This window comes from Cygnus olor, chromosome 19 (assembly GCF_009769625.2).
Source record: "Cygnus olor isolate bCygOlo1 chromosome 19, bCygOlo1.pri.v2, whole genome shotgun sequence".
Taxonomy (NCBI): domain Eukaryota; kingdom Metazoa; phylum Chordata; class Aves; order Anseriformes; family Anatidae; genus Cygnus; species Cygnus olor.
In genome coordinates this window covers 143,263-168,032 of record NC_049187.1, presented here as the reverse complement: position 1 = coordinate 168,032, position 24,770 = coordinate 143,263, and the positions used below count along the sequence as shown (strand labels likewise).

Genomic DNA, 24,770 nt, shown 5'->3' with positions numbered 1-24,770 from the left:
TGGCTTCCGTGTCGCTGCTGCTTCCGCCCCAGTTTTTTCTACTTCGGAACAAGCCGGCTCCGCGCGGCCTGGCACCCGCTGCGTGTGTCCCCCTGAGGGGCCGGCGCGCTGCGAGGGGAGCGCTGCGGGGGCCGACCCTCCCCTTGCGCCGAGCCGCGGGCAGCTCCGCCGCTCTCCCGCCTCCCTCCCGCCTCCCGCGCCGGCTCCTGGCGCCCTCCGCGGGGCGCTCAGCGGCGGCCGGGCCCGGGCCCGCCCAGGGGCGCTGAGGGGGCCCGGCGGCCCGGGGCCGCCGTTGCTAGGGCACGGCGGCGCTGTTGCTAGGGCCGCCATAGAGCTCCGGAAGTGCTGTGGGCCTAGAGCGGCACCCGGAAGCGGCCGCTCTGACCCCGCTCGGCGCGAGGAGGCTGCGGCATAATGGCGGGCCGCGCGCGGGGCGGGGGGCGGCCGGGCTGCGGCCCCTGAGGCGGCTGCCGCCATGTACTCGGCTGCCGCCGCCTCGCCGCCCAGGCGGGACTTCATCTCCGTCACCCTCAGCCCGGAGGAGGCGGTGGGGGTCGGAGGCTACAACAACAGCAAGGCCTGGAGGCGGCGCTCCTGCTGGCGGGTGAGGGCGGCCGGGCGGGACGCGGGCTCTGCCCGCGGGGTGCCCCCGCCTGGGCCTGGGAGGGGCTCGGGCCTTGCCCGCGAGGGGAGCGCTGGCAGCGAGGGTGCTGCGGCGGGGCCGGGAGCGCTGGGCTGCGCCACGGAGCCGCGGGACGGTTCGCGTTGGGAGGGACCCCCGAGCCCGTCCCGTCCCGACCTCTGCCGCGGGCAGAGACGCCTCCCCCCAGGCTCTAATCGGGGTTGGAGGAGGGAGATGAGGTTTGGTTTGGGTGCCTTTGCCCCCCTGTTTTGCGGCTTGAAGGGGCAGCGCCGTCCTCTGCTGCAGCTTCTCGGTGGAACGGTTCCGCTTTTGTGGGAAGGCTGAGTGTGAGAAGAGAGGTCCCCGGCAGAGCTGTGTGGAAGCGACCTTATTGTCTGACTGGGGCAGGGAGTGGGCAGGCAGATTTAGTAGGGGTGAGCGTCTTCTGCTGGAGAGGTAACCTGGGAAAACGTGAGGCAGTGGGATGAGGTGACTGTGGTTGCAGATAGGGAGTGAAGTATGGCCAAATGTCGAAGACTTTACAGATCGTTGGAGGAATCATATGAAGAACTTGTTTAGGGACACAGGACTACAGCTCCTCTCTTATTTACAGTTAAGGAAATGTGGGGACAGAGCACAAGATATTTCATCTTTCCTTTTGCCTATCTTCTTTGCCAGCATGAAAAAGGAAGATGCTGAATGCCCTCATGTATTCTTGTGCCTCATTCCTGTCCACCCCAAGAACACACAGGCAGTGCCTCTTTTCTCATCCTATCCTGAGGAAATAAAGGGCTGCTGGATTTCAAGCATCCTTTTGCAATTGGATGACTGTGTGGTTGACAGTGCAGGTAGAGCTGAAGGTGAAGGAGCAGGACCAGCATTTTGCAGCATGCATAGGGAAGGATACGCAGGGTTACTGTACTGTCAGCGGTGTGGGAGGGAAACAGGAAACGTGTATCTTGGAGCCTGGCAATGCGAACGCTTTGATATTTTCTTCATTGAAATATTTGCAGCCTCTGGCTCTTACTAAGAGGATGAGAACTCTAGGAAGTACCATGGGGTGTAGAGAAGTTTGTAGGAAGCTGCAGGGTGTTCCCAAGAGTAGCATCAGCACTGAAACTCCCTCTCTGTGTGCCAAAGCCAGTAGTTAGAAGCAAATTCCTGCTTTGGTGCATTTTGCTATGACTGTTTTAAAAGCAACAAAATGGTAATTTAACAATTGATGTTTAACTGCTCTCTCTGTAAATGGGGGAAAACTTCTCTGTTAGACTAACATGTCATTTGAAGTCTAACTTAGTAATTTTGTTGTAAGTACTTCAATTTTAAAAACACATTTTTGCCTAAAACCAATCTTGAAAATGTGTTTTTGTTTTGCTTATTAAACTGTTGTTTACTTCTTTTTTATATGTTGCTATGGGTTGGTTACTTTTTTTCTGGTGACAGACCCTATTCTACAGGACAGTTCTACAGATGATTTTTCCAGGGGCAGTATGCCTCGCTTTTCTTGTCAGCGACTGGTCCTTAGCTTATTTTAAGCCTTTCTTCTTTGCTGCAGTAGTGTTTTTAGTTTTCCTGTCACTTTTTTTCCCCGTTTCTTATTTTGGCTGTCTGTTTTGTAGTAGCTCCCCAGCAAGAAGGGATGAGACTTTTGGCTTGTTTCCAAAGTGACATCTGGGCAGATGCACAGGTCAGCCAGCCGAGGCTGTGATGAAAGTCACCATGCTGCAGATGATGCTCTCTGGGATCCTCAACATATGGCATTCTCCAGGGTTCTTGCAGCAAGTGGCTCTAATATTTCTCTGAGCCTGCTGTGCCATATGCTAGCATGTTATATTTCTTTTTTCTCTGTCATCAGAGAAAATAAGCAATGGATTTTTGCAGTTGGAAACAGAGGGTAAAATTAAACAGTCTGTTTTGTGTTACTTGCTCCAAATGAACTGATAGGTTTATTTTTATATTTTTTTTGATGGAGTGGGCTCTTAATGTTGTGCTAAATATTCTTCCTCTCTCTCAAAGAAATGGAAGCAGCTGTCTCGACTGCAGCGGAGTATAATTCTCTTCCTGTTTGCCTTCTTGGCAGTCTGTGGAGTCATTTCATTTACCAGCATGGGGGAACCATGGAAAAGTATGTGTTCTGTACGGCTCTGAATTACCTGCATGTGGTGTTATGTTTAAGAGATTGTTGTAGTTTTTATAACTCATTTTAATTTTTATTGACTGTGACTTATTGCGTCTCTTAAAGCACAATTGTTAAATGATTCTTTGTGACATGTTTCAATGGGTATGCTTAGTCTGAAGTACTTTTTGTATCTCTTTGTTATCTTGACTGGAGCAATGTTTTGTTTTAGTTGGTCAAGGTTTAGAGATATCTACATATAAACGTTACGAAAAAACATAGAGGCTATTAGTAACCCAACCTAAGCAGTAGGATAAGGTGATACTCTTTTGGTTTTGGTTGTCCATAAGATTTGAAATTCTAAGGTTTTCTACAATACAAAGGCACGTTTACCATTGACGTAATCTTGCTGCCTGTGTTGTGAAGCTAAAATAATAGCAATTAAAAAAGCATGTGCCTTTCATCAGCCTCCTTTGATATTAAGGAGTTTGTTAATACCAAATGACACTTGGTATCCAACAATTAGTGCGGGTTTATCAGTGATGAATGGAAACACTTTTTGGGGATGCTTCTAGTGTGTCAATGCAGCAGACTTACAAATTTCTAGCTGGATGTGTTAGTTCTCTGTGCTGAGCAACAGCTTTGTATGTTTAGGTTTAACAAACAAATCATTGGATGAGCAGAGAACAGAACCAGAAATACCTGGATTAAAGCTGGTGAATCCAGCTGTTCTGCCAGCGCCACAGAAAGCAGACACCAACGTTGGAGACTACCCCGAACGTTCACCTCAGGTATTATGAGAAGAAATGAGTTTTGTAAATATGCCAAAGAGTTTGTGGAAGCTGCAAATAATGATTAGTTCCAACAAATTTTGTGGAAAAAGGTGTTATAACTTGCAACAAAAACCTGCTGTGGGTGGGATGCTGTCATCTCAGGAAGGGCTTTGGGCATGGTATGGTATTGCCTGGCTTTAACTTTAAGTGTTCAGTGTACTTTTTCTTCATCAGCAGTGTACCTACAAAACAAAAACAAAAACAAACAAACCCTACAACTTAAAATTTGGGTAATTTAACCAAAAGTTTTAAATGAACAAATGAAGAAAAAATAAAAAAAAAATTAAAAAAAAAAACCACCACCACCAACAAAAAGATGGTGTCTTCAGCATACCTTCCAGTCAAATCAGAACTTGCCTGTTGGTATTATATCAAAATTAATAATTTTGATTTATGGGTTTAAATTCTGCCATCTGTGCAATGTACTGAGCATTCCTTATTTCTTCAGAAGCAGCCAAAATTGCCTCACGTTCGGCGTAGTCCTTCCAATCTTCAGATCAAACCACCACGGAGGGATGTGAGGCTGAAGATGCGACATGTAACCAGCAAGATTGTAGAAGAGCCGATCCAGGCTGATAAAGAAGAGAAAACAGAGAAATCTGTTATCAGGTAGAAGTGTTTCCAGCAAGTTATAACTCTTTTTTTCTTCTCTCTCACTTCCCCCCTGCCTCTTCTCTAAGGATCCATTGGATGTTGGAGTGAAAATTGCAAGGGCTTTTTGTTGTCTGTGTCTGAGGTTGATTTCTATCTTTACCTGTGTTTGTTCTTAAGTTTGGTCTGACAGCGATAGATATTGGTGGATTGATTTATTTAATTTGGGTGAATGTGCAGCTTTTCTGTTTTTACTATTAGCTTCTAAGAATTGCAGAAGGTTTGGAGCCCTGCTAGGCTCTAATGCATTTCTAATGTATTTAGACAGTTAACGTACTGGAGAATTATCAGTGTCTGTGAATTTCTTCCATTTGTTTTGTAGTAAATGTTAATGTGACGGTATCAGTATAATAATGCAGTCACAAGCCTCTTTGTTCTGGGCTAGATAAGGAAAATTGTACCAGTGTCATAGTGTTGATTAGGGATATGATGCCAGTAAACAAAGTTAAGCCCAAGTTGAACTGGCAGAAGCTGTAGACATGTATATAGTATGTAACTGTGTAAAATATGTTTACTCCTTTCTTATAAAAGATTAATCATACAGTTCAAAGAACCCTTATGCAGATACAAAAATGTCTTTACTAGAGGAGCTGTGCTGCTGTAAATATATTGATCTAATTTATTAGGTTATTATCCAAGGTAGCATTGACTAAAATCTTTTGGTTTGGGAATAATTGAAGAAATGTAACTTTGAAAATGAAAAGACTACCAGAAGTTCAGCAGAGGTGCTTAAGATATGGGAACACTAGACTCCCGCCCCTCTGCCCCCCCCGCCCCTGTGTTTGTGTCCTTTTCAGCACTGGCACAGCTCAGCTGATCATAGCATCAGTATTTTGGCTGTTGATATTATCCAAAATCTCTCAGAATGACTTGAACTGTTTTATTCCTATGCTTCCACTGATGCTATTACTTGTAGGATTAAACCAGTAGTAACAGAAAAATGCGAGAGTGATGAAATCACTCAGACTTGATAGAAATCTAAAGAATGAAAGTAAGAAATGAAATGATTGAATTTATGGAAGTCAGAGGGTACGCTGACTGTAAACAATATAAACTTTAAAGGTCTTGTAAGCTCAGTTCTGTAAGGAGAATCATCATAGAATCGTAGAATGGTTTGTGTTGGAAGGGACCCGAAAGATCGCTAGTTCCAAGTCCCCTCCATGGGCAGGGACACCTCTCACCAGACCAGGTGGGCAGCTGAACTCCGCCACAGATGCACTCTCAATCGCCCTTCTCAAAGGAAAAAGGGGAGAAAATAGAATGGAAAGGGCTTAAGAGTTGAGATAAGGACAGGGAGATCACTCAGCAATTATTGTCACGGGTCAAACATACTAAGTGTAGGGAGATTAATGTAACTTATCCCTAGCAGACTAGAACAGTGGGAAACTAAAACCAAACTATAACCACCTTCCCCTCATCCACCGTCTTCTATGTTCTCCCCATGAGTGGCACAGGGGAACGGAGGCTGCAGTCAGTCCCTAACGCCTTGTCTCTGCCGCGCCTTCACGATCACTCCCTGCCCCTGCTCCACATGGGGTCCCTCCCACGGGATGCCGTCCTTCCCAAACTGATCCTGCGTGGGCTTCCCACAAGCAGCAGCTCTTCAAGAACTGCTCCAATGTGGGTCCGTACCACAGGGTCCATCCGTCAGGAGCCAGCTGCTCCAATGCAGGTCACCCGGCAGCAGCTCTCCGCAGATCCACCTGCCATTCATGGCAGGTGGATCCAGGGGCCTCTCCATGGGCCACGGGGGATCTTTTGCTCTGACGCCTGGAGCATCTCCTGCCCTCCTTCTGCAATGACATTGGTGTCTGCAGGGCTTTCTCTCACTCCTCTGCCAGCTGCTGTTGCACAGTGTTGTTTTTTCTTCCTTTTTTTTTTCCTCCGCCTTTCTTAAATCTTCTCTCCCAGAGGCACAACCGGCGTCTCGCATTGGCTCAGCTCTGGCCAGCGACAGATCCCTTCTGGAGCTGGCTCTGATCTGACATTGGGCAGCTGCTGGCCTCTCCTCACAGAGGCCACCCCAGCAGCCCCCCTACTACCAAGCCCTTGCCATGTAAACCCGGTAGGCCAGGTTTTCCAAAGTCCCATCCAACCTGGCCTTGAATGCTTCCAGGGACAGGGTATTCACAACTTCTCTGGGCCACCTGTTCCAGTGCCTCACCACCCTCCAAGTAAAGAATTTCCTCCTCACATCTAATCTAAATCTCCCCTCTTTTAGTTTAAACCCTTGCCCTATCACTGTCTGCCCATGTAATATCATGAACTCAAGATACACCATGACCTCAAAGTTAACGTATCTACGTAGTAAACAGCATGGTTGAGACCGATCGATTGATGTTGATATGAACCTGGCTTGACGTGAAGCCCATTCTGAAAGACTTTTCCTTCAGGAAATTTGTAATGATAATGAAAACCTCTTTCGATTGATTTATGCTTCTGTGTTGGTTGGGGATGCTTGGGAAATCTCTTGGAATTAAAGCAGTTTTAAATGGCTAGTCCACTGTGTTTATTCATGAGTTCTTACTGATCATCGTTTGTGTGGTACTAATTTAGTGTTAGTGACTTCTATGACTATTTCAGAACCAGTAGGTAACAAAATGCTTCAATGCAGCAATCTCAGATATCTTAGTACTTTTTAGAAAGTTCTTTATTAAATTCTGTTGTCAAGATACTTAATGAAATTCCAGGAGCTTGTTCTAAGATTCATATCTTAATCCAGTAAAATTTCTCTGGCACAAATAACTTTTTCTTTGAACAAAACAATTATTTAGTGGACAACATGGTTATTTTGACCCTTGATACAAAATCACTCCTTTTTATCAAAATATAGTGAAAAATAGGAAATAAGTCTCATTCAGTTGCAGGACTTACTGTGATCAAATTAAGTATTAATTTCAATCCTCTGTATTTGCAGCTGGAGAGGAGCAGTGATAGAACCTGACCAAAGCACTGAGCCTCCCTCTAGTAAAATAAAGGAGCCAGAAAAACCTTCATCTTTGGAAGCCGAAGGCCAGAAGGAACCAGGTAAATAGTACAACTAATTTCTGTTCGCTCCCCGCACATTTTTTTTCCCTTTAAATGAAGGAAACAAAATTCTGACAGGAGAAAGGAATAAGAACAAAAAATGTGTAGGAAAGATGATTTACCTAGGACATCCAAACCTTTCAGTTTCCTTATTTCACCATGACAACGTACATGCTTGTTAGTCTTCAAAATTTTGATTGAGTTGCAGCCTCCGTTTTCAGTATTGAATAAAGAATACTCTGATGCATGTGTAGAAGTTAACTAATGTGTCCAGTGCCATGGTAGGAAACAGTTTGCTGTGACTGTCTTTAGTGGCCAGATTCTATGTGAGTAGGTTGCAGAATGTGCATTATACGTGCTATTCCTGGCAGCTTCACTGCTACCTCTGTCCTGTTACAAAATGCACGTGTCCTTCTGGAAAATGTATTGAATGTTCTATGCAGCACCTAAGAGACAACATGTTCTCTTCCGTACGTTATTGGAACCATAACTACCAAGGGCTCGTTTTCTTACATGCAATCGTATGTGCCTATTCCCTCAGACCTTATATTTTTGCAACAGCATTATGTCCTCTGAAAGTCTGAAGCAAGTTATTTTCTAAGCTAGAGAGGCTTCTGATTATGGACTTCTCTGTTTCTTTGCCAGAAGATAATCTTGTCACGTTGAGAGCACTGTGAGGATGCCCTCAGTTTCACCCCTTATCTTTTGAATCTCGGCTGCTACTCTCCCACATTGATTTTGTCTCGGCCATACAAGAAAAATCAGAAGAATGTGCTGAAATATTTGCACGATGTATTTTTTCCCTTTGTTTAGAGAGGGCACACATTCCATTCAGATCTTCTTGCCCAGCCTTTGCTTTCCTTAAACTGTTAAAATGGTATTGAAAATAAATTTTAGTGTCAAATTTTTGTAATCTATTCTATGGGAAGAGCCAGACATTCCCGTCTGTCCTCCAGAAAAAGGACGTTTAAAGAGAGAGGGCTTGAAAGTGAGTTTCCTTTTTCAGCAGTGTTTTCTTTTGTTCTGCAAATCCAAGGAAAGTGACTTCCTCCCTGATTTAAGTTGAACTCTTTTTAAGGCTCAGCAGAAAGCAGTAGAAATTTGTTTTTGTAGTTGTTGGACTCCTTGTGGAGTAAAGAACCTGTTGTTATGCTTTGTGGTTTCATGTAAGGAAGTTCCAGTCTGATAAATGTGGCATAATACAATGTGATGTATTTGGCTTGTGCTAGCTTAGTATAAGTGGGGTTAGTTATACTGCTTGATATTCCCCCTTTAGAATTCTGTTTGTTTATAGCTTTCCAAAATATTAACTAATGGGCTTCAAAATTTTCATGTTGGATATGTACCATGAGTTCATTTTTTTTTATGACAAATCGTAAGCGAAACCTTCAGTTGAACCAGAGAAAAGGACATGGATTTGCCTCAGTCACAAAATGACAATTTTCTTCCTTTTGTTTTAAATGAAAAGTTCTAGAGAAACAATTTCGTAGAACTGACTTTAAATGTAGCAAAAGGGAACAAATAAGATAGGGAAGATAAAGAAAAATGGTATGTGGTAGAAAGCTGAGGTCCGTACCTAGTAAGCATACATATACAGCAGCTGAATTACCATTGATTTAAAGTCTTAATTCTGGTATTTCCTGACTTTCAGGTCTTTGAGCTTTAGTGATACTCATCTCACAGCTCTGTGTGTGAACATTTTAATGTTGTATTTGGTGAAACGACATTGTCAGGGAGTGATCTCTGTTTCCATGAGTAAATTGCTGACCAGAGACAGTGACTGGTTATTCCACAGAGGAAAGGCTGTGCTGAAAAGAATAACCTGAGTTTTTTCTACTTAGATAATTTAAGTAGTTTTAGAAGAAAGCTTATTCTGGGTAGGATTCAGCAAAACGGTGTTCGGTATAGGGATGCATGTATATGCAGTATAGGGAGTTTGGTAGCTCCCCTGCAGAAGTCTTGAGCAAGGTGCTGTCTTCCTTTTGCAGTGCCCATAAATGAACGTCAGATGGCTGTGATAGAAGCGTTCCGCCATGCATGGAAAGGATACAAGGACTTCGCTTGGGGCCATGATGAACTGAAGCCTTTGTCCAAATCTTACAGTGAGTGGTTTGGACTTGGGCTTACCTTAATTGATGCCTTGGATACTATGTGGATTTTAGGCTTAAAAGAAGGTAATTTCTTTTTTCTCCTCCATTCTTTCCCCCTGAAATTGCTTATTTTCTATTCAGGCAGTATATGGTCAGAGTTCTTTAAGGGAACATTTATTAGATGTGGCTGGTAAGTTTAGTTTTCCTGTGAGGGGTGAGTGTGCACATTCACACAAGCACAATGTCTAAAAATAAATATTAAAAAAAAAAAGTATGAAAAGAGACCATTGCTCTTGGATTAGAATTTTGAGCCAGAAAATAATATTACACTATTACATATAATTGGATATATATGCTAGAAACTGAGAAATGGATTAATAAGCCATTTGATTTGGTTTCTATACTAAAATACTAGTGACATCTTTGTGCCGTTATACAGCCACCGTGGGCTTTCTACCCATCAGCCTCATGTAGTTAGCCTGAGATCTCCTGGTTTGTGTCTTAACATACCTAATATCAATATTTCATAGCTGGATTTCAGAAGTTTATGTAAGGAATCAGTGGATAGAGGAGGGGAGTATTCAATACCACCTTTGTGAACTGCTCTACTGTCTGTATGTTTTTCAAATATTCTGGAAGTGACTTTGTTTTTAGAAGACTTTCAAACAGATTTTAAATACTAAGTCAAAAATCTGCAGTTCTGTTGAAGAAAACTTGCTTAATCAGTATTTAAGTGTGCAAGAGTGTTTTTGTTGTTGTCTAGGTTTTCTTTTTTTGGTATTAAATTTTTTCTGGAACTTTATGTATTTAACACTGGTAGATAGCTTCCTTTGTAAACTTTTACAAATCATGCCATTCTTAGTGTCAAGATAGGAAGAACAGAGTTGCTAGAAAGGATACAAAGAACAGTGAAACCTTTCGTGGTTCTCTCTTTTCTAAGTTTGAGGTTTGTGTAAAATACTAAATCAAACAAAAAGTCCATTTCTTGTGTCTGCAGCTCTAGACTTGAGCAGGTTGTCTTGAAGTTTCATCAAGTTGACAGCGTGCTGCTTTTTCCATAAAAAAATAACTGTGAACTGCATAGAGCTTTTAAAATATTAGTAGTTCAGATGTGTTAAAAATGGATTCTTGTTGAAGACTACTTTGTTTTATAGCAATTCTTTGGTGATTGCCTTAGAAAGCTCTTGGGGTTTCTTTTGAATAAAGTGCAGTCTAAATGAAAGTTACGTTTGAGGTTGCTGATTTTTCTTATAAGCTGATAAATGCTAATGCTTCTGTGAAAAAGAGTACCTTACATTTTTTTATTTTACTGCTAGATAATGGTAACAACAGACAGCACAGATTTTTCTGTGGTTCTTCTCAAGTAGACTGAGAAGAATGTTTACCCCAAATACAAGACATTCAAGAATTGAATACAAAAAAAAAAAAGAAAAAGCTGCACAAGCTTTCTTGGCTGCTCTAGTTGAAATCCTTTGTTCATTTCAGGTGATCTGAGGTTTTATTCTTAAACAGGGTACATGTCATTTGCACCTTTTTTGCATCCTTCTGCTTAATCTTCATATGGAATACCTTTCATTTCTGGGGAAATGGTTATTCTTCTGTGACTGTTCAAATGCAGGAGTTTCTGAAGGGTGTGAGACAGTTTAAGATAGCTTAGCCTTCGGTGTTAGAGGTGTAGGCTAACTCATGTGGACCATGGAGATAAACCCTGTGCAAAAGCAGTCATCAGGTGATACTGCTGAAATGCTGTCAGATCCCAAATGTCTCTATTTTTTAATTGCTTTTTGAATTAGTAGTGTCAAAACAACCACTTTTGTTTCTGGAGAAAAAAAATGCAGACAGTTTTCAATAGCATGTGGCTTTGCGTGTGAATTTTGTGAGTTAAGTGCTGAACTGGGAGGCAGGCTCCCCAGGATATTGCTAGACTAGAGGCATTAATGGCTTTGATCGAAAATGTTATCGGTTATCTTGATAGATCTCAGCTTTGGTTTAAAAAGATTTAATTAAAATTTCAAACAGCTCTTGTTGGAAGTGTAACTAATTGTCTGACAAATCAATGGATGGACTTGAAAGATCTCAATTTCTAGACAATATTAATAAAGAATTGTTCCAGTTCTTTTTATTTATTTTGCTGAGTATTTCTCTTTGTATACGTCTGTGGTGCATGCTGAATAACCTCTAAGCTGGTGGTAATCAAACTTCACCTATTGTGTTCTCTTCGCTACAGTTTTCAACCAAAAATTATGATCTTGGTAGACAGATACATAAGTAATTGTCATGGATATATGGAATGCTGATTTCTCTAGTACAGTTTTTGGAACATGCCAAAAATCCGTAAGTGAACTACATTTTTTACCTTTCAGAGTTTGAAGAAGCAAGAATATGGGTAGCGAACGACTTAGTCTTTGATAAAAATGTGGATGTGAACCTCTTTGAGAGCACAATTCGTATTCTTGGTGGCTTGCTGAGCACCTACCATCTCTCTGGAGATAGCCTCTTCCTGGAAAAAGCTGTGAGTAATTAGAGTCTTAGTAACGAAACTGGACTGTATACCTCGTATTGGACAAAGTTGAGGGAGGATTCATCACAAAGTTGAATGTTGCCATTTTGCAACCATTTCATATTTAAAATGGTGGGAGAGGGATTTACTATTAGTCTTTTGAGCCTGCACTTCTATTTGCACCCTGGATCACCTCAGAGCCCTGATGTGTTTTATCAGGTATACTTATAGATGTGCCTGTTCCTCTGTTAATGAAGAGCTGACCATAATAAGAAAGTTTATGGAAAAAAAATAGGGTAAATGACTGGAAAAGAGTAATAGTTGTATTTTGTTGCCTTTTCTGTATAGGCATCTTAACAGCATCAACCACCTCCTTAAATTAGCATCTCAGTCATTTACTTCAGGATTAAATCACGTTGTATAGGGACTGCAGACTCGAATGAGGCATACAGTACTAGGAACAAGGTAGAAACTCTGTAGTTGTTGTTAGGAATAAATCCGTGACCATTTTTAATTCTTTGCTTTCTTTCAGAATCTAAAACCAAGGTACTGTTCTCTGTCTGGTTGCTGAAAAAAAATATAAAGGGTTGGGTGTCTGTATATATTTTTGCATATGTGTGTCCTGTGCTCTTGGGTTTTCTTTAGAAAGACATTGGGAATAGGCTTATGCCAGCATTCAAGACCCCCTCCAAGATACCCTATTCTGATGTCAACATTGGTCGGGGCACTGCACATCCACCTCGCTGGACATCTGACAGCACTGTGGCAGAGGTGACCAGTATTCAGTTGGAGTTCAGGGAGCTCTCTCGTCTTACTGGAGATGAGAAATTCCAGGTATGGAAGAACCTGTTGATGTTGCTCCTATTTTCTGCCTATTTACAACACCGCTTCTGACTCTGTAGTCTCTCAGTGATGTTAAATGAGTTTTGAAACTCTAGATAAATAATAAGAAAAATCATTCAAATTATTTTCTTAAATATCAGAAGGTAGTAGTGGAGATGAATAATTATTTTTCTCCCTGAGGAACAGCTTTCACTTTTTATAAAGCAAAACAAAACAAACAAAAAAACCACACAGTTTTTAATACTGATGTTTTTGTTTAACACCGCGTTATTAGGTTTGAAAAAAAATACTAAGCTAAACAAGGTCTGTGAAGCTGTGCCTTGCTTAATATTTAGAATTCTGTGTGTGGTTTCTTGATGCCATCATGTAAATGCAAAGAACAAAACCTTGTTGTTGCCCTCCAAGGAATTAGAATTATTAAATTAGATTCTGAGTCACAGTATAAAAAAAAAAGTTAGTTGAAACAAAAATAATTCCAGATAAAATAATAATTTCCACTCTTCTTTTTATTTGGTAATGTAATTCTGTTGTTTTAAAGAATTTTTAGGTATAGCGGGTTCATGTAGTTGTTCTTTTAGCTGGACTTCTACTGTGCAAATATGACTAAGTCAGATTGTAGTCTCATGCCCCAGTACTGTTTTTTGCAGTACTGGTTTTTGAATGGGCTTACAGCACTCGGGAATATAGCTGAATATAGCTTTGTATTTGGGAAGGAGATAGTTACAATTATTGCAAGGTAATCATATTTACCCATAACATGATGTTATGAAAGTCATAAAGTTTGAAATCCTGAATTTAATACATTGCATGAATGGAACTTGATATTCCCGATACTAGTTTGAAGAAGAATAAAGACTTGTTTTCAGCCTGAAGCTACTAGCTACAGTCTTGTACGTGTAATTTGTTTTTTATTTTCTTTCTTCTAGAAAGCTGTAGATGAGGTGATGAAGCATGTTCACACGCTCTCAGGGAAAAATGATGGACTGGTGCCTATGTTCATAAACACCAATAGCGGGCAGTTCACTCACTTGGGTGTCTATACTCTGGGAGCCAGAGCTGACAGCTACTATGAGTATTTGCTCAAGCAGTGGATTCAGGGTGGGAAAAAAGAAAATGAGTAAGTTCTTTCCACTTCTCATATTGGTGTGAAAATGGTGCAAGCTGTAAAAATTTCTGGTGTAGATGACTGCGTAAAGAAAAATAATCTGTATGTGCAACAGTCAGCTGAAAATATCTCTGTTTTTAAAAGCGAGCCAAGAGGACCTATGATAAGTTGATGTAAAAACAGCATGAGAATTAGGCTTAATCTAAAAACTTCTCCTCCTCAGAAAATTTTTCTTTGTTAGCACATCAGATGCGAGGAGCACTAGAGACTGGAGAACAGATAAAAGTCTTTGTGCTAAATATGGAGCATAAATAGGCTAACTTCTGAAATAATGGTGATACTTCATTTCAGCAGCGGTACAAGCTTTCTCTGGTACAAGCTTTTCATTGTTTTGAGTACTTTTATGTAAGAAAAGCAATTAAATATTGTGAAAAAGTTTCATAAAGAAGGTAGTGAAAGAAAAGATTGTGCAGGCTCATTGTTTCTCCATCTTCAGAGATACTCAGAAATTAATTGGAAAGTCCCCAAGCAACCTGATATAATTGAATCTAATTTAGAGCAGCGGGTTGAGCTAGAGATGTCCTTACTAGCCTGGATTAACTGTGGTATGAATTACTGTACTCTTAAGGATTCCTGAAATGAAATCTGGTGGTTGTCTGGAAACAGAGTTGATGATATCTTTACCTTAATACTTTAAACTTAGGGGTTACTTGAAAAGCAAACCTGTATGGTTACATGGTAGCAGTAACTAATAAATGTCCAATATCAGGTGTGGTTAAACGTATTATGCGTGTATGTGAGCCAACTTGGAATGGTTTTAATTCACAGACTGTTGGAAGACTATATGAGAGCCATAGAAGGTGTGAAAAAGCATCTTCTTCAGAGATCACAACCCAAGAAGCTTACCTTTGTAGGAGAGCTTGCTCATGGCCATTTCAGTGCCAAGATGGTAAGAATACACCTGCATTTAAAATGACAATTAAAGAAAACAACAGCAAAACAACTACCACCAAAAAATATCCACATATGTACAGGCAAATGCAAGCCTGCTGTGTTCTCTTTCCCCTCTGCCCACCCCCACAAAATGAACAAACCAACAACAACAAAAAAAGCCTTGGTAGCTGTTGTGTGTCTCATGAGTTGCCTGCAGCTTGTCAGAGAAAATCTGACCTGTAGTGATCGCTGTCTGAGCCAAGACGTGTTCTCTGGACACGTGAGACACTTCTGGAAGATGACAGAAATGTCCCTGTAGTTCTTTCACTGCTGCTGTTGCATGTTGGGAAAGCAATAGAGCATACTCTGAGCACAAGTCATCCTCAGCTGCCTCTCCTCTGTGATATACAAGAGCCAAATATGTTTTGTTTGTAGTGCCTAGTATCTGTGACGTTCAACGTGCTATAAGCAAGAGGGGAAGTCTAGGAGTGGTGGTGGTAGGAATGGGAGTCAGCTGTTTCCTGTACTCTAGAAGAATGGTACTCTTACATCTCTGATGCTCTATAGACGTGAGGGGTAAAAGCTTTTTATTACTCCAAATAAAATTGCAAGAAAGGGGCAAGCTTTCAGGCAGAAATATATATGAAATCTTGTGTTTTCCAGTTGTAACAATGGTTTTGTCTCTGTGAATGCTGTCTGTCTTACAGCAATGTTAAGGTGATTATTTCAGAGTAATGAAAATCTGCTTCAGCTGTCCTATCCCCCTTTCCCTAAGCTTTGTTTTCTGTTGCTGACTCATCTTTCTCTTTGCTCCTACCTCAGGTTTTATGTTAAAATACTGGCACTTGGGAAGTTCATTTCTTATGTTACATGTTTATTTTAAATACTATTCTGTAAAAATACGATTTAAAACATCATTACTTAAATAATTATTAAAGTATTATGTAAATATTTTAAATAGTGGTATTTTTAGGCAATATCATTTTCCTTTAACCTACTGTTTTGATGGACATCATAGTTTATTAGCAGTTATTTCTTTGAAGATACTAAGCCTTCAAAATCCACTAGGATCTCTTTTAAATGCTGTCTCAAAGTATTTTTCTTTTTCTAATGAACTTTATAGCAGTGCTTGTGTTCTATTATAAGTTTAATTTTAAGCTCAGGTGATCAGTTTGTCCCTTATTTAGTTGTCTCTTTCGAGAAACCTTCAGATGATCAGCCTCGCCCCCCCCCAAGTTGGTATTAAATGTACAGTTCTGGTAAAAACGGAACACCCCCTTCCCCCTAATTTGCCCAGACCTGCCACCCTTCTTTCAGATACCTGACCTAAAAACACGTGGTCTGATACCTTTTTCAAATGTGTGATGTGACTGTAATAATGCTTCCTGTTTTGTGTTGCATTACACTGGATAATTAAAATTTACCTTCAAGTACTTTGTACCTGAAATGTCAAGAAAACAAAACACAAACAATTTGAACACAAATGTGTCTGTGTGTGTAATATTAATTCTGCTTCAGTTGTTTTTTGTAACTTTTTTCCTGGTAACAGTTGTCTTGTCTTACAGGATCACTTGGTTTGTTTTTTGCCTGGTACTTTGGCACTGGGAGCTCACAATGGATTGACTGCTGATCATATGAAACTGGCCGAAGCCCTGATAGAAACATGTTACCAGATGTATGAGCAAGTAGAGACGGGCCTGAGTCCAGAGATTGTGCACTTCAATCTTCATGCACAAAAGGGCCACAAAGATGTGGAAATCAAGGTGAACAGTTAGCTGGCCTCAACAGTACTTTGATGTCTCTTCTGTATCTCTAGTATGCTGTTAAAGCTCCCGTCTGGACATTGGTGATGTACTCTGTTCTTGTGAAGCAGCTTGTTCTGTGGCTGCATTGCTTTACAGGTGTACCCTAGCCCTTGGTTTTAATTAACCCTGCAATGTATTTATTATAGAAGCTGAATTATGCATAGTAACCCCTTTAGGGTAGGTGGAAATGGGAATTGCTGTTTTTCTCTCTGCATGTCTATTAGTCTGAATTATTTGCTTTTTTATTTTTCTCTTGCAGCCTGCAGACAGGCATAACTTACTGCGACCAGAAACTGTGGAAAGCCTTTTTTATATGTACAGATTCACCGGAGATAAGAAATACCAAGACTGGGGCTGGGAAATCTTGCAGAACTTCAATAAATACACACGGGTAAGGTCAGCTGATAATGACCTGGTTCTTTCAGGACTATATTCACTCTCCCTCTGACAAGAACTTCTGGAACTTTGTTCCTCAAAAGCCATCAAAAAACTGTGAGGATACTTATAAGAACACAATAAAATGTTGGTTCATGCGGTGTCTTACAGTCTGAGATGCACCAAATACTTAGTATATTCAGTAAGATTACTTATATTACATTGATTAAAAGTAAAATGAAGAAGGTCTATGCGTACTTGTATGCTGTCTTGGAAGCTATTAGGATCTATACTGTGATCTAAAGATCACAGTATTCAGAATTCAGAAGCTGAGAAGTACCTGGCTGGATTGAAACAATACTTTGATTAAAGTGGCCAGACAAAAATTGCCGTGGAAGTGCATTAATGCTTTAATAAGGGGCTTTTTTTATTTATTCTGATGACAGTGCTCATGGAGATCCTGCTTTGATATGCTGTAAAAGCGTGGTCTAGATGCCAATGGTCATTAAATATCAATGGTCTGTTCTTAACAGGATAGGTATGGTACTCTGACCAACTGTAATGCAGACATTACACTATTTAATTCCTGTACATTTGTTCAGAAACTTCATTGGTATGTTCTTTGTGATACTTCTTTAAATTAAGCTTAAATGGACATTTTGCTTCATTTTATTCTAGCAGTTTGTTTGGTGGTTTGTTTTGAATTGCACAGAGATTTTTTTCATAACTGAATTTTTATGTGCGAATGAAAAGCAAGTGCTAATAGATCTTCTTAGCACTTTTCTTCAGGAGGAGCTGCATGTTTAGATTAAAATAAAATATTTTAGGTTATAGGAAATATACAAAGTTTCTGCTTATTTTTTTCTCTTTTTGCACAGGTTCCTACAGGTGGTTATACTTCCATTAATAATGTTCAGAATCCCAGTAATCCAGAGCCACGAGATAAGATGGAGAGCTTCTTCCTTGGGGAAACACTCAAGTACATGTTCCTGCTGTTTTCAGATGACATAGACTTAATCAACCTTGACAAATTTGTATTTAACACAGAAGCTCATCCACTCCCAATCTGGGTGCCGGCATAGATAGGGTGTCAGTAGACATTCCAGTGGTATTGTTTTTATCTTCAAGTCACTTTAATTTTCAGGGTTTGAGGAGAGATGCTATATTGCACCTTTTTTAGGCTTAAACAAAACCTTTGAGAAAGCATCTCTGGTTTGGAGAAGTCACGTCAGTCTTATATCTAATCCCTGTGCTTTGGTTCTGTGATGGACAATCTGTGCAATATTAAGCTGCTTTTCCTGGTACTGATGATTATGAGGTTTAGAGAATAATCATAGTGTGGACCATGACATTCATGGGGCTCTGGTGAACCAGAACTCACTTATGTCAGTCTTAATAAATGCTAATTAAATATCAGGAATGTAGCAAGATGTCTTAAAGCACAGGGATGTCTCTGGAGAGAAGGAATAAGCCTTCAGATTTATTCTGGACATACTGAAACACTTGGTTATGGTGCCATTCCTTCATAAGAGCATATGGTGTTTCAGATGTTAAGTGGAATAAACGATGAACCGTAATTTCCGAGGTAGAAGTTAAAGCTGTCAGTATTGTTACTGATACTCTTGATCTCATTCCAAACTACCAGGCTATGCTGCATCACCTTAGAAGGAAGTGGCAGCAGAGCAACTGTTGTACAGTGTCTTAGTTTTATAGAGCACTTTGAACAATCTGTTCAAGCTGTGGCTGAAATGAATGATGGAACAGAATTTGCTGCTGATTTGGCTCAAAGTGGTATATAATTTTGTAGACGTTTTGCAGTTTTTTTAACTTATCTGCAGGAATGCAGGAGACAATGTGAAACAAGTGAAACTACACATGCATTATATATATTAATTGTATCAGTTAGACCTCAGGTATTCTGACTGAAAGCTGCTTTGTGAGGTTGGGCACTGGGAAAGCTTGTGAGCGCATTAGATATAATTCCAAGTCAACCTCCTTCCATCCCTTCCTGTCCACATGTCCACATCTTGCATTGTAAGGTGTTTGTTGACTCAACATGCTTACAACTATACAGCAAAATTCAGGTTATTCATCATTGTTTAGACTGTAGAGAAGTTGTCAATTATTTTGTTGTTGTTAGGGGTTCCTTGGTAGACGTGTTTTCATCAGAAGTATTAAAAACAGACAGTCTAGATGTATTATGAGAATTCCTGGTTGCAATAGAATTACTGAAGATTTCTCAGTTCTTTGAAAAGAAAGCAGACTCAGGTTTGCTTTGTATAGAATCTTATGGGAGCCTTGGGATCTTTTGTTTTTATATGTGCAAATAGGTTTTAAACCATGAACTCGGAAATCAGCTTTCTGTAGTTTTCTGCCTTTGGCTTTGTATCTACTTGGACAGTTCCGTATTCACAGATCACAGAAATTTGTATGTAGTTTTAAAGAGGTTGTTCTCACCAAAATGTCTTTTCCCCTTTTTAATTAGTTAATCGGAGCAGTGGGAAGTATGCAGGTGTATCGTAGTGGAAGTGAGGTACAGTATCCTATAAATCTAGGGTTGCAAAACAGAACTAATCTGAATCTGATTGTAATGGTTAATTTTCCAGTGGCTTAGGCATATGTGTATTTTACAGCATTTGTAACCATTGACTTTTAAAGTAAGGTATATCTTTATTTGTTTTATGCTGATTAAGTCTGTTTGCTCGAGTCTGAACTTACTATAAGTGGTCCACACCACTGAAGTCCTTTAAAGAATATTTATCATTCCATTTACTAATGATGAAGGAATTTTATAAATTGCACCATTTTCTGTCATCAAAAAGACCCTGTGATTTTTCTAGACAGGACAATTTTGTGCAGAATTACAATGTTCCTCCAGTTCAAATGCCAGCAGTAACCTTGGAAGTAAGTTTCTCATGTATACAATGTAATCCAGTAGCCTTAGCCTGCACAACCTATTTGATATTAAGATTTTCTTTGATGTAACAGAGAAGAAGGAAATTGCTGTTGAAATGGAGGAGGAAACACCTTCAGTTTTTTAGTTTGTGAAGCAGGTTTGTGTTACTTTGGAGCTCAGCTTTGGCTAAAAAATGGAGGATTAAAATGAGGTAAAAGAAAAGGAAAAAAAGATGAATTCAGTGTGAGTACACAACCTCTTGTTCTAACTTGTGTTGCTTGGGCCTTGTGCCTTCAATTGCAGCTAGTATTGATCCCGTAATTGCTGATTTTGCCATGCATCATACGAATTCCAGACTTCGGTGTTTCACCTATAGGAGAAGCCCTGTTGAGGGAATGAAGAGAAGTCTGAAGATGTGGAATATATCTAGGTGTTCACCAAAAATCTGTTGTTGAAGTCTTATGCTGATCTTAATGTAGTTGACGCTACGAATGAGACTGTGGGAGTCTGTGTTAAAATTTCCTTTTGTGTCATGTTTAACATGAGAGTAATACTAATCCATTGCAGAATGAGCAAAAGGAAGGAGAGAAGAATAAACACACACTTTCCCAAACACGTTTTTTGTTTTCTAGCTGAGCTTGTTGGTCCAACTGATTTCTTCTCTACCTAATTCTTCCTCGGAAACTGAATTGTCTTTGCAAAGTGTGATTTTACTGTACTCATCCTTCAAGTCTGAAGTTAAGATTGCTCAGCTCTGTTTAGTATAGAAAGCAAATGCTTGTTTGACTCCTTTATCACATGTGAAATGGCACAAACCTGAATAATATGACAAAAGCTCATCTGCTTCTTCCTGTTCTTTTGCAAAAGTCATTTTAATTGCTTATTTATTTTTACTTCCTTAATATAATACGTTGTGTCCGATCAGACTGTGAACTTTGTCCATCTCACTTCTACTATATATTTTACCTTCCTGCCCTCCCAAAGCCAACAGAAATTGTGCACTTTTTTTTCTTCCAGGGGCGTGTGGGGGTGTACTCTTGTGGTTCTTTGAACCACGGCCTTAAGTCTGGGGTCTGTAATTCATTTTGGTGTTTCAGCATCCTAGTGTGCTTCTGACGCTTAAGTCAAATGTTGTGGAAACATCATCTTTTCAAGCCAGTGATTTTGTCCTTTTGCACAAAGAGCTGCCTTGGTTTCTCTCCAAGAGCTTGAGTGCCTTGTCTGATTTAACTAAAGCAAAAAAAAACAGTTGTACCTAGCTATACTGTTCATTTATGCTTTCACTGAGAAACAAATGGGTATGGTCACACCCATAGAGTACTGCACAAATGTAGGGGTTGGAAACCTCCCACTCTGGGATTTAATCTGTATGCTCAAAGAAAATTCAATAGATGGATGGGGAGCACGTTTAGCATCTAATCTTTGTTCAACCTTTTTGAGAACTGAATTCTTGCTACCAGACTGGGAAACTGAGCGTTTTGCAAGGTCCATGGTATAAGCTTACAGGGGCCCTTCCATGTTGAACATTTAAGATTTTCAGCATTAAATGTCAAGCTCAAATACAGCTGTATTTACTCCTCCAAATAGACAAAGAATCAGCTCGCTTTCCTATTCTATACCTGTGTGATAGTGCAGTGATAAGGAATGCAGATAGGACAGTTTTTTTGCAACTAACATGTAAACAGTTCTGTGAGTTCTTTGCATTTCTCCTGCTCTAAGGCTTTTTTTCCCCAACTTCAGATTGGAAAAGAATTTTTTGTGTGTGTGTGCGTGCGTGTGTTTGTTTTTGTTAGGTTGTTTTTGTCTGCAAGTATTGTTGGAACTTAATGTCAGAGTCTGAAGGCCTCTGCTTCCACTAAAAACGAAACCTTTGGATATTCATGTTTTGTGCCTGCCAGCTTCCCAGAAAACCTGCTCATTTGCATGATCAGTTTCCAAACTCTGACTTAAAGGCTTGTGGCCAGACACACTGTTCTTACTGCTTTGTGCAATGTTCCCAACTTGTTCATACCTTCCTTATGCTGTTATGTGGTGATAAAATAAGCCTTTTCTCAATGACATCACTGATACAGGTCTTAAACCAGCATTTATTGACAGTGTTTCAGGTCATGTACTGTCTGCTTGCACTCCGTTTTCCTTTTGTGTTCCCAGAAATTCAGCCACAAGCACCCATCCCACAATGTGTATGAGTGGTGACTGCTGCTGTTGGGTTTTCCCTGTCAGTTCACAGAGCACCGCATAGCCAGGCTTTTCCGCTTAGATCCCATCCTTCCTTGCCCAAGGCTTCAAAATATTGTGTGTGTTTGTGGTACTACCTTCAGTCTTCAACCACAGTTTGAAGCATATTTTTGTAATTATTTTTAGTACTGCTCATCTATAATCTGCATGGAAGTCCATGTATATCTAGTTTATCCCTTTGCTGTAGTACTTTAGATTTTAGTATTCATCCATCCATATATATCAAACACTTGATGCGTGTCCCTCACACTATGTGGATTCCTCTGGGGCAGGTACTGTCTGCAAGAGGAAAATAAGGGATCAGCCATAGTTCATTGTAAGAGGATTATAGAATTTGTATCCCTCTGGAAGCTCATAAGATGCCTTGGGCAGCTGATCGCTCAAAGGCACCAAAAAAGCTGGTGTCCAAAGGCGGCAAATTGCAGATTACTTTCCAAAAGGCGTACACTGAACTTGTTTGCTTTAATGTACTGCTGGTTTGGTTTAGGGTGCCTGCTTGCTGGGAGCTAAAGATGCTGTTAGGTAATAGAAGCAAGATGCAATCCCCTCTCTTTGCACAGACGTCCACCACTGTATGCCTTTTTTATGTGGTGCTACTAATGAGTAATTGCTAGGGTACAGCAAATCTCAGTTCAGAAAAGTTGGGGGACAGGGGGTGTCCCTGTGCATGGAAGATGAATACCAGGTTGTAGCTCACTAAGGCAGATTTGTATGACCAATAGTTTCAGAAAAAGAAATCTGAAGCATGACTAGTAATGAGCAAAAGGGATGCAGACAGCTCTTAGCAGAGGAATGCAGGTTTTCCTACAGCACAAATGGGAAGGGAAAAAAATATTACCGAGGATATAGTTCCATTAGTAGTCTTAAAGCCTCTTTATTTGGGGCCTGGAGTTTGACTAATTGTGTCTTCCTAATGGTGTTCTTCATTTGTAAATATCTGAACAATTTGACAAATGGACTTCTACCTGTTCCTGTTCTTCTTCCCTGCATTATTCAGTAGGGGGCATGGGGCAGAAGCTTTGGCTTTCTGAGCTTAAGAACAGGAAAGAGGTAAGTTAGTCATATGCAAACAAAACCAAATCCTTTTATCAGCACCTGAATATTGTGAAATAACATCAGTGATTGATATTGTAGCTCTGGGAACCAATGTACTGTGATGGCAGGGAGGACCTGGCAGTGCAAATACTTAAGGTCTTGTGTTTGAGCAATGTAATGTAAGTTGAAGCAATGCCATGACTTTGTGTAAGTAATGCAAGCCTTTGGTGTCCTGTGAGACTTCTCTACTAACTCATCAACTGAGGCATCCAACTGATAACTAAGATGTAATATTTTTGCAATTATGCTGATATTTATTGGTATATAGTAATTCTAGTAGGTGAGAATCTACTTGTTAAATGTGCAAAGATGAGTTTACCTTGAAAGATCAAAACTATCCTTTTTTATCTTCTTTGCTTATACTACCAAGCCATGAAATTGTCATACACTTTAATAAACTTGTAATTTATTTTAAAAAGACCTGAAGATGTCTCAAGTGTAAGTGCATTTCCTGGTCACTAGTACTTAGCTCTTGATTAACAGCAATACAAAACAAACAAATAAACAAAAAAACACCCACAGCACTGCATGAGGCTGACCAAGTCTATTTGTGTAGCTGATCACTAGTGGAATCTCTTATGAACCTGTGCATGTATGATACAAAGATGTCATGAAGCTGCGTAGGGACAAAATCAGAAGGGCCAAAGCCTAATTTGAGGTCAAACTGGCTATTGCTGTTAAAGAGGAAAAAAAAAAAGTTTTTATAAATACATAAACAAGAAAAGGAGGACTAAGGAGAATCTCAATCATTTCTTGGTTGTGGGGGAAAACATAGTGACAATAAATAGGGAAAAGACTGAAGTGCTTACTGCCTTCTTTGCCTTGGTCTGTAGCAGCAAGACCACTTGTTCTCTGGGAACTCAGCCCCCTGAGCTGATAGATGAGAGGTTTCTTCTGCTCCTAGGCCCTTATAATCCATGAGGAAATGGTTAGCGATCTGCTACACCACTTAAATGTGCACAAGTTTATGGGGCCAGATGGGGTCCACCCGAGGGTAACTGAGAGTACTCGTCAAACCCCTTTCCATCATGTGTCAGCAGTCCTGGCTATCGGGAGAGCCCAGTCAACTGTCAGCTAGCATATGTGACACCTATCTACATGAAAGTTTCCCGGATCCTCCTTCCAGCCTATAGGCCTGTCAGTCTGATCTGGGGAGCCTCATGCAGCAGATTGAGTGTCATCACACAGCATTTACAGGAGAACCAGGTGATCAGGCCCAGTCAGCATGGGTTTATCAAAGGCAGCAAGCTTCTCTTGGAGAAGCTTGCTGGACAGATGTACGCTTCATTGGGTTAAAAATTGGCTGTGTGGCTGGGCCCAAAGAGTTGGGGTGAATGGAGTTAAATCCAGTTGGACTCCAGTCACAAGTGGTGTCTCCCATGGCTCTGTACTGAAGCCAGTTCTCTTCAATATCTTTATCAATGGTCTGGACGAGGGGTTCGAGTTCACCCTCAGGAAGTTTGCAGTTGACACCAAATTGGGCCGTGAGTGTTGATCTGCTTAAGGGCAGGAAGGCTCTGCAGAGGGATCTGGATAGGCTGGACCGATGGGCCAAGGCCAACTGTATGAAGGGCAACTAGGCCAAGTGTCGGGTCCCACACTGGCAGGTACAACAACCCCATGCAATGCTACAGGCTGGGG

General features: G+C 40.6%; 1 protein-coding gene across 2 annotated transcripts; it reads left to right on the top strand.

Annotated features, from left to right (window-relative positions):
* Positions 1-223: 223 nt before the first annotated feature.
* Positions 224-23,551, top strand: MAN1B1 (mannosidase alpha class 1B member 1). Of its 2 annotated transcripts, none has more exons than XM_040531145.1 (13): positions 224-604; positions 2,639-2,747; positions 3,393-3,529; positions 4,020-4,180; positions 7,140-7,249; positions 9,238-9,423; positions 11,703-11,851; positions 12,485-12,673; positions 13,609-13,799; positions 14,616-14,736; positions 16,286-16,483; positions 16,785-16,916; positions 17,779-23,551. In XM_040531145.1, the coding sequence occupies exons 1-13, from the start codon at positions 476-478 to the stop codon at positions 17,980-17,982; spliced, it is 2,016 nt and encodes a 671-aa protein (XP_040387079.1). In that variant the 5' UTR covers positions 224-475; the 3' UTR covers positions 17,983-23,551. The 2 variants fall into 2 exon arrangements, with proteins under 2 accessions (XP_040387079.1, XP_040387080.1); XM_040531146.1 differs by having other exon boundaries at positions 346-604; positions 4,023-4,180.
* Positions 23,552-24,770: the final 1,219 nt, after the last annotated feature.